Here is a 9,884-nt window from a genome sequence, read left to right as displayed (position 1 = left end):
CTAAGAAATATCGATAATATTTTTTTCAAATTGGTATAGAAACACATCTTCTAAATAATGTTATGATACATCATAAGATTGATTTGCATTATTCCTAATGGTGGACAAATATTTTTCGGCAAAATGCGACCACTTCGCTTCGTAGACAAACAAAAATAAAAGCCCTTCAGCGCGTAAGGACGATGGTAGGAAAAAACCGACGGGATCGCAACACTGAACGATCGACACAAGTACAGTTTCTGGATCGAAACTCGATTATCGCGTTATTAGATTCGCCTCGCGGTTACGACGGCACTACCGGGAACAATTATCGGAAACGTGTTTTCTAGGAAAATGAATTTTTACATCGGGAACTAACGACATTAACCGCACGATATACTTAGCATACCCTTACGTTGTCATGTGGTTTCTTTTTTAGATAGATATGATTTGATTTATCTCACCCACCTCGTTCGGCGCATGGTTACGCCTAAGTAAGCCGGGGACGATAAATTCGATGAAATTACGTAGATTTATAGCTCGCGGCTTCTCCCGGGTATATACAGTAAAGCGAAGACGACGGCGCCAGAGTCGTCTAATCCGCATTAATGGCAACCGGGGAAAATTAAACGCAAACTTTAAGTATTCTCGGGACGTTAACTCTGTACAGTGCGTCTTTCTGTCTTCTGTTTCCCTTCAATGTTATAAGTATGCAGTTAAAGTGTGGAAATGATCCATTTAGTGGACATTACGAGCGGAGGAATGACTTGAGAAATCGTATAACTTGAGAAATATGAAGATTTATTTTGTCTGCGATTAACCATAATGCAGATTAACAAGAGTAGTGCTTTTTTAGTTCTCCATATGTGTGTATGTGTGTACGGACACAATTTACGAAAGATACGAATTTAATAAATAGGAATATTCATCAAATTTTTAACAAACGCTTTGTGCGTTTATAATAACAAAACAGTGCGAAGCTATTTCTCGCGCATTGATTATACGTGTCATATAGTAACTCGAATTTGGTACGCTGTAAAAGAGAGAAATAGCGTTCCATAACACAAAAGCATAAACGCGTCGTCTTTCACGGGCGAAAATAAATACGTGGGTATGGAATATCAGTCTGTAGCCATCAATTATTCGCGAACGGCGAATCCAATTATCTACCCATACTACATGGCACTATTCAAAGCGAGTTGTGATTATACCGCAATAAAATGCTGATTGAATAAATACCAAAGAGAGGGAGCGAGAGAAAAATAAGCGAAATTCGCAGAGATAAAGAGAATAAAAGAGGGTAAAATAAGAACTTCGACTACAGCTAGAGTTTCTAAATGTCGCGTCGTTCCGTTTAGCGCATTTGAAGATGTATATCGCGCAGATCTGCTCATCGATATTATTTAGTCTCGAAACTAAAAATAACGTTCTACTTACGTTATTTTTAATTTCCAGACTAAATGCTAGCTTTTATCTTAATTCCATCCTAATTATCTCGTCTAAGGTTCTCATTGCTAGTGCATCTCTTGATGGGATTATTAATAGAGCGTGGAATTTTATTATAGGTATTCCGCGTCATTGGAATAGAGATCGTTCCATTTAGGGACCATACGTTAATTCTAAATCCTCGATTGCAACGTTACTGCTATGTGGGTGCGCTATTAACTCTGCAGAAAGCTGCCTCTACCCTGCATATGCATTACCATCGGTTGACGGCGGGACGTTCTTCGTGGGTCGCGAATCGCGAGTTGAATAGTTTGTTAGCCGAGAACGCGCCAACTTTTCTCCATATTCCGGAGAGGCCATTGTTTCATCTTTCACGCCTTCAACCACCGCCGCGATCTCGTCCTCCTTCCCACCTTACTCGGCGTTTCATTCAACGAACTTTCCGTGTCTTGAGAGATACTTGAAAAGATACTGACCGCCCACGGTGGTTTCGGGAACAATATTCACATTGCTCGACTAAAATATGATAAATGTAAATAGATAAATCAACCGTCGCTTAATCAACGAACACTTGCTGCGTTTATCGCGACGCGATACAATATTTTAAGAAAGTGTCTGGGAATTTTGCCTTCGAAAACATATGAGCGAATTAGCATCTTTTTAGTAAACATTGTTTTTCTTACACAGCTTTTTCTTATCCTTACGACTTGTGTCTGGCGATGTGAGATCAGCAAAGTCACGTTGCATATTTATAAAAGAAGTTGTCCTAAACTAACAAATCAAATGGTAGCTGAGCAGCCAACAGGCACAAGCATACTGTCTTGATAAAATGTATTTAAAGTTTCCTTGTGTATTATTCCCCATCCACATATTTCCTATCTTATTTTTTATTCTATCTTCTCTCTTTTTCTTTTTCTCTCTTTTCTTATCATACAGAATATTTAGGAGTATACAATTCTTGCCATCCTACCAACTAATTGAAGCTTCAAATGTAAACTTTAAAAGCTCTGAACGTATTTTTCCAAAATATGTAGTATCTTCCTTATATACCATTCCGCCAACCAACACAATTATTGTTGCGTATTCGAGCAAGTTTCGTACTTGGGTTGAATTTTGCTCCGTCAAATTAGACTTCCACGAAGATGAAATTGCGCGAGTGTTTCAAGATTTTGTCCAACCCGTTGCACCAGTAAGGTTGTTCGTAATCAAGAACCTTTCTCTCCCGAGAGACTTGCTGCTCCTTAAAGACCCGCAGACGCGCTCCATATGCATGGGTGAAACGTATCCATCGACATCTTCGTATTATTGCCATTAAACGATAATGGAGATAGTAGAGTAGTGGAACGGGGAATATCGCAGGATTACGTATTGCAAAGGGAATGCGTGTGAACACGTCGCTTTGTATTCCCGCGTCTTAAGCTCATTTATCGTCGAATTTAACGCTAAATGTGACTGCCTGGAATCCCGAGCGCTATTCCTGTAATGCAGAAATTCAAATCTCCAGACGAGATCCGAATAGCTACGTTCATATTTATATAAAAGCATGATCGCTGTTCTCATTTTTATGCCGCGTGCCCAGATTATCTTACAATTAGATAAGAATCTCGTCTATTTGACATAGATTATCATTCACGATTTATATACTTATATGATTAGCTCTCGATTTATATACAATCAATTATTATAAATTATAACTATACGATTAATTTGCTTCAGATGCAACCCAAGATGACCGTCTTGTGCACGCTAGTGACGTTCGTAGTCGTCGTCGCAGTTTCGAGTCTCACAGCCGACGCAATACCGCATAGGTAATATAAATCTTATTAGTTATAAATTGATAAGTTGATCAGCTATAGGTGAACGATAAATCAAAGAGAAGAAGAAAAATATATCTACAAGTATTCTAATAATAGAGCATATAATAATAATAATAATACTCTTAGAATATAATAATCATAAATTAATGTTAAATACTAATATTAAATTAAATAATGAATTAATAAATCCCGTTTATTGAGTCACATATGAATGCTCGCAAGTTTTCTGCCTTTCTTTTTTCTTTTTTCAAAGACTTCTATATTACATAAAAACATGGATTTAACATGATTGATGGAAAAGCTGATGAACGCTAGCAGTAAATCTTTTAGCTACGTGTCGCTGCCTGGATTAGTTACATTCAACAAATACTTACGATGCCTGAAATTAATTTTTAAATATACTCATAGAATCAATGCAAATCGCAATTGCTCCGAGCGCGTATTTACAATTAAATGAAAGTATTGGATGAGAAGCAGAAATATGCATCTGGTCGAACAGTTTAACCTAGTTCCCGTTTGACGACACGCTAACCGATAGAAAGGACTCCTGGTAACTGAAATGACTCGCCGAACGACGTTTCCGACAATCGCGAAGGATAATTTCGAATTACATGCAAACGTATTTATTAACGCCTGAATTATATACGTCACAAAATTATATTTGTCAGTCGTATATTTTTATCGCTCGCGTATCATTCAGCTTCCAGAGTCTTTTTCTCGTAAAAGCAAAATAGATTTTACAGAGATTGTAAGTTTTGATCGTGTTTTGATCATGTTCTCAGTTAAATTATATTTTCCACGCGCGTTCTTTGTGTCGTCATGCGATGCTTATTGCTGAGCGCGATTTTCGCGACTAAAGTAATCGATCAATTCCAATTTTACCCCACGCACGCAGCCATGAAAATTATTGGGATCAGCAGGATGACATAGATCGAGACGAATTCCTAGAGTTCCTCTCTCGTATGAGTCGCGCTATCATGAGCCGCCCTGAGTTGGAAAAGTAAGATAACGTTACAATGATCTTAATGTTAGAATGCATAATTTATGCACATGTATCAATGTCCAGCATGTCCGAAATATTAATTTATATATACATATATATATATATATATATCCTATCTATTGTATTTACATGGCTTTTATGATATTTTATTTTAGTTGCTTCAACAATTATATGTCAACCTTTAAATTTTTTAAATGAAGAATTAATTCAACTAATGTTCAGTTAACTAACATGTTTAGTTGCTCGTATCGGACAAAATATTTTTTGGGATTAACAATTTTTTTTCTCAATGTGCGATTGATTTCCAAGAAAGCTTATTAAAAAGTTAATTCATAAAAGTTGAATCTCAAATTAAACTTTGGAACAATAGAAAGCATTTCAAAAGGAAATTTATCCCCTAAATGCTTCGAGCGCTTTATATTCAGAACATTATTTTTCCGTTGGTATTTCTTCCGTACTGCAGTGACTCTCCTATTTGTCTTTAATTCCACCAGTTATAAATGGACCACTCATTTTTAGGAAGGGTCTTTATTTTAAAAATGTCGATAATGGATTTTTACTGTACGTGTCCTTTTTTACATCGACACACATTCGTATATAGAAGAGATTTCGTTCCAATCAATTGATATAAGAGCCGCGATAGGATCAGATGTCTGGCTTTTATATAGTTACGCCGACGCGGCCCGATTGCCTTTTTATGCGTTTCTCGAGGAACGAGTGTTTCTTGGTGCAAGGCCCTTTCTAAGATGGTCGTTTCAAATAGTAATGTGATAAGCGTCCAATCGACACGTCCGCAGCACCAAACGAGGAATGGATCTGGGTCTCAATCGTGGCTTCAGCGGTTCTCAGTCGGCGAAACACTTGATGGGACTCTCGGCGGCGAACTACGCTGGCGGTCCTGGACGAAGGCGTCGCTCGGAACAGGCGTAGATCGCAGACACGATCGCTGATGCAGAGAGATTACTATACAACTCGTAATAATGTCACTCCCGACTCCGATCCTTCCACTTTGTCTCTACCTCGAGCTTGAACCACCGAAATTCAGAATCGTCCGTTGCCAGTGGCGTAACTAAATGCACTCGAGCGATTAATTACTCCCCTCTCCCCTCCCGCCCCAAGTAAATCTATAGAGTATAGATATATGCACTTCCTTCAAAGCGCAAATAGTATAAGTTCCTTATTAATAAAAAGATTACGATTATAGATACGATTGTAGCTAATCGATGTTGATAAATTCGATTTTACATTCTACCGTTTAGTCCTTGCACTTGGAATTTTGCACACTCCTTCTAGTTGCACCACTGGCAGTTCGCAACTGCGTTGCTAAATTACTCTTCATTTTGTATCGGTTCCGTAGAAGCGGATGCGATAATATCGCTCCTGGCGGAAATGATTTCATTTAAAATTAATTTGAAGTAAATGTACCTATCTATACATTTATAATAGGCACAAAGTAGTGCATTAAGTAGATTGTTTATTTGTGTTCTATATTAATTCGGCTAGAATACGGTTCAATCTTTAATTAAGAATTGATTAATAACATAAATGACAAGTCTTTTAAAAAGAATTTTAAAGAAAGATTTAAGTCAGATTTAGATCATTCTTTCACTCGTGGATCCGTGTACTGTCATCAAGATTTTTTACAACAAAAAAAAATTTTTTTAATTTTACGGAATGGATTGCTCGGATTTGTTTTTACAATTGAACTTTTCCTTCCCTCTTTCAACCGACGAGGAAAAACTCGTGCAGCTCGAGAGCACCGTAAAGGCATTCTTCGCCCAGGTATCGTTATTGCATTTTGTTCTTCCGTTATCTTTATTTGTTACGCGTGAGCCGCGTACGGATTAGCAACTTTATTCATGCCGCAAGATAAATGAAGTGGATAGACGGTAGCATTTCGCTGATCCACCGAGAGGGCTCCTCCGAGTCGCGCCTCCGCGAATCGATGACGCTCCACTTCCGGGCTGCATTTATTCTAGTCATTACTGTCTGCAATTGAAATCGTATACACCGCGGCGAGTTCCCCCGAGCGAACGCCGCGCGCGAGAGAGAATTTTCCTTTAATCCTTTACGCGCGCGGAATAATTTTTCTTCCGCAGCTTTCGAACGCTCGCTTCGTTAAACTTTCATACCAAACGATGTGTATTGTACGATCGCTCGCACCCCTTCGTCTCTCGGTCTTTTTCTCTTCTCCGATATTCTAGTGACTCTCTTGTAAAAAAAAAAAAGACTCGTCGTACTTACTATGATAATCGTAATCGGTGTTGCGTTTCTTAGGTCAGGCGTTCTCAAACCTCGTTTTCGCGCCGACGATAAAGCAAATCCGCGTTGTGCGTAAATACCTCGTCAGCAAATCAATCCGATTCCGTCGGTCGGCTAAAGAGCTTACGTAAGAAACATCGGGCGATCGTATTTTTTATTTCATACGTATCGAGCGTTTTACGGCACTTCGTGTCGGCATGCGTGTCGCGCGGAACGATTTGAGGACCCTGCTATTTAGGTCATTTTGTTTTACTAGCTCCGACGTCTATCTACATCTTATGTAACAGGCAACGTGCACGGATGCACGCTGCGCTTGCATAAAATAAGATCGTATAAAAAAAAGCGACGTAGAGGTAGTAAAACTTCGTCCTTCTTTCGTGTTATAGACTACCTTAGACTTAGTCCGTAGGTCAGGGGTGCGCAAAAAGAAATGTCCGATTTATTTTAAAATAAGAAAAGGAAAAACAGCAGCTCGATATTCGAGCTTTTCGATATTCACACATGTTATTATATTACGAATCATGTCGAGAAAACAAATATCGAACGTTACGCACGACTTTCCGAAATTCAATTAACCTGGCTGAAGTTAAATCAAATTTTCAATGAACTACTTGAAATATTCAAATTCGTTGCTTTTGTAGCGAGCAGCGAGCAGTTTTCAATAGTACATTAACAGATTGCAGATTTTTACAATCTCAAACGCTGCAAACAGTTCAATCATAACGAAATTCAAATTTTCAACCGAATGCGACCTATTTTGACATTTGGCTTGTGCATTCCTGTCAACAGGTGGTAACCAAAGCGCACACTAAGTGTCGAGAACGGTTCCGTTAATCGTACTCGACGATAACACGCGATATAATTGGCAAGACTTGGAGCAACCATTAAATAACCCGGGTAAATTATGCGAAATCCTCAAATTATACTTATTTACAAGATTAACGATCTAAAATCCGTATATTGTTTTAAAAATAGAGTGACATTTTCAATATAGAGATAATTATAATTAGCTCGTTTGTCTTTCAGGAAATATTAACACATATTGTTAAAATAATCTACAAGATAATGCTAATTGAACGGCTATTAATCAATAGCTACAAAAGTGGATTATAACGTTTGCCGCGCATGGTATTTCCATGACTATTTCGCATATAATAACTCCCCCGTTGCTCCAATACCCGGGACGTAACACAATCGTACGTTCGATCGACGTACGCGGATCTCGTTTAGTGAATAAATTACCTACCATTTTAAAAATAAATGTGCACGGACGAAGCGATTTGTTCGCTTAATCGCGAAATCCGGTTTGGTTATCACCAAACACCCCAGAGAGCGAAGCGCGTGAAGTCGACCTGCGTTATTTCTGTGTATTATAAAGAGATTTATTGCGCCTCTAGTAAAAACTGATCGTAAATAAAAGTTACTTTAACCCAGCTATGCGCGTATGTTTATTCCGACCAATACATTCCGTATTCTCTATGCACATCCAATGCTAAATACCACCTGCTTCTATTCGTCACTTAGAGTAGGGGAACAATACGGATTAGTCACACTTTTTTCTAGTAAGTTACGTGAGACAGCCACTATTTAACATAGTCGACATCAAAATCTTATTGACTGATTCGTCGAGACTCATATAAAATTATTTGACAATATTCTGGGCACTTTCAGCCGTCATATTAAAAGTTTTTTTTTTGGTCACGCTCTCAGAAACAACTTGTTAAAAAAAATGTATTTATGATAACATTCATTTCCGTGAGATATTTCAAAATATATAACCCGCGATCATCTGTATTCTTTCTACAAAACCATTAACGGTATCCAATTTTTATCAGCGCCGTTACCAAGAGACAAAGGTCACTAAGAAGCCATTAAAGCCATTAACGATATTGCTTGATCATACTCAGACGTCGCACAGTCATCGAAGATCACGAGATCACTTTTACGATAAAAAGAAAACGACGCATCGCTGTACAAACGAGAGACAACTGGTGCAACTGGAAAGCCAGATGCGCACCATTCACATGGTAGGATCTACGCAAGTATTGACACACAGAGACAGACACGCACGTATATATAGCCATCACGGTCGATCTTTCAGCTTTATGCGCGACACGGAAGAGAAGCGTGGAGAAGCGTGCTGCGAAGAAGAGTGCGTGTATACGTGCGTGTATCAGCTCTCATCCGCGAGCGAGATTTCCGTAATTCGGGGCGATAATAACGGAGTGTATTATCGCGGATTGGCGACCGCGAGCCCGACCGACTACCGCACGTCTCGGATTGCGAGTCACGAGTTTCGCTCGGCGTGTGGGCACACACGCACCGTCACGAATCTCTTGCGTCTCCCTCTGCTCCGCACGCTTCGGAAAGGACGCGACGAGGATACCGCACGACGTGCTCCGACGACCGCAGTGCCGTATTGTACACGGTGGGTTTTAGTGCGACTACGGTCGAACGACGTTCCACGTAGTGCGTAAGCAGAGGTAAACTTGCCATGATATGACAGACGATAGAGCAGTCTGTGATAAACGCACACGCGTGTAATCTCTTTATCTGATCGAAAAACGAGTGGTTTTCTGATGCATGGTATCAGAGAGACGATCCGACGTTAATGCAATTCAGTGAATCATTCGTTGGCGAGGCCGGATAAGCCAACCATGACCTTTTACGAAAATGAGGAAAGCTATCTTCCGCTTAATATTTCTTCTTTGATTTAAGCGTGGGAGTTATATCGTTTGTTAAATACCCCTTGCACAACATAGGGAAAGGGTATTTAAGAGATAAACAATTTTGTAATTTAGATTATTGTCAAATATGGATACCAAGTTTCAATAACTTGAAAAGATTATCATTTTTATTTCTTCGTTCTTTAATTTATCATTATTGTTAGATCTGGATAACTAGATTCCTATATATTCCTATATATTTTGATAAAACAATGATCTACGAACTTCAGGGATAATTCTAAACATTGAGATAAATAAAGCTAACAACCGCGGTTCGCCATTGCGCAAAGTAACTTTATCGTGCATTAAACTTATTTTACACAAGGGAGAACGCCTAAATGACTATCGGTTTGTGCTCGAGTCATTACGTTAGCCGCTAACGAGCTCTCGTTTATTATCTAGTCTACGATTGGAGAAGTTACTTGGAATCGCCACGGGAAACGTGTAATTGGGCCAAATGGATCGAGCAAGAGGACGAGCCTCGACGGGTAATCGTCGTTCCAGAAAGCTGGGCGTTTGCGTGAGCGTCGTTGCACTCGGGATCTTCATCGCTTGCACGATGCTAGCGTACGCAGCGTTCGCGTCTCCGGCTACCGAACGTGACACGTTGCGGCAGGTGGTTTTTGTGAGTATCTCGTTTGTAACAGTTGG

The 9,884-nt window shown here is 39.3% G+C and overlaps 2 protein-coding genes across 2 annotated transcripts in view; both read left to right on the top strand.

The window, feature by feature from the left end:
* The window catches only part of LOC112468397 (diuretic hormone class 2), a 20,717-nt gene extending 12,775 nt beyond the window's left edge, over positions 1-7,942 (top strand). Inside the window, exons 2-4 of the mRNA XM_025037539.1 lie at positions 3,142-3,233; positions 4,138-4,242; positions 5,043-7,942. Coding sequence (XP_024893307.1) covers positions 3,142-3,233; positions 4,138-4,242; positions 5,043-5,175 — 330 coding nt within the window. The 3' untranslated portion in view covers positions 5,176-7,942. The remainder of the gene's footprint in view (positions 1-3,141; positions 3,234-4,137; positions 4,243-5,042) is intronic.
* Positions 7,943-8,271: 329 nt separating this feature from the next.
* Positions 8,272-9,884, top strand: part of LOC112468398 (putative acid phosphatase 5) — a 4,228-nt gene continuing 2,615 nt past the window's right edge. The window contains 2 exon segments of the mRNA XM_025037540.1: positions 8,272-8,935; positions 9,636-9,873. Coding sequence (XP_024893308.1) covers positions 9,691-9,873 — 183 coding nt within the window. The 5' untranslated portion in view covers positions 8,272-8,935; positions 9,636-9,690.

This window comes from Temnothorax curvispinosus, unplaced genomic scaffold (assembly GCF_003070985.1).
Source record: "Temnothorax curvispinosus isolate PA1 unplaced genomic scaffold, ASM307098v1 QBEX01018442.1, whole genome shotgun sequence".
Taxonomy (NCBI): domain Eukaryota; kingdom Metazoa; phylum Arthropoda; class Insecta; order Hymenoptera; family Formicidae; genus Temnothorax; species Temnothorax curvispinosus.
This window is presented reverse-complemented; position numbering and strand designations above follow the sequence as displayed.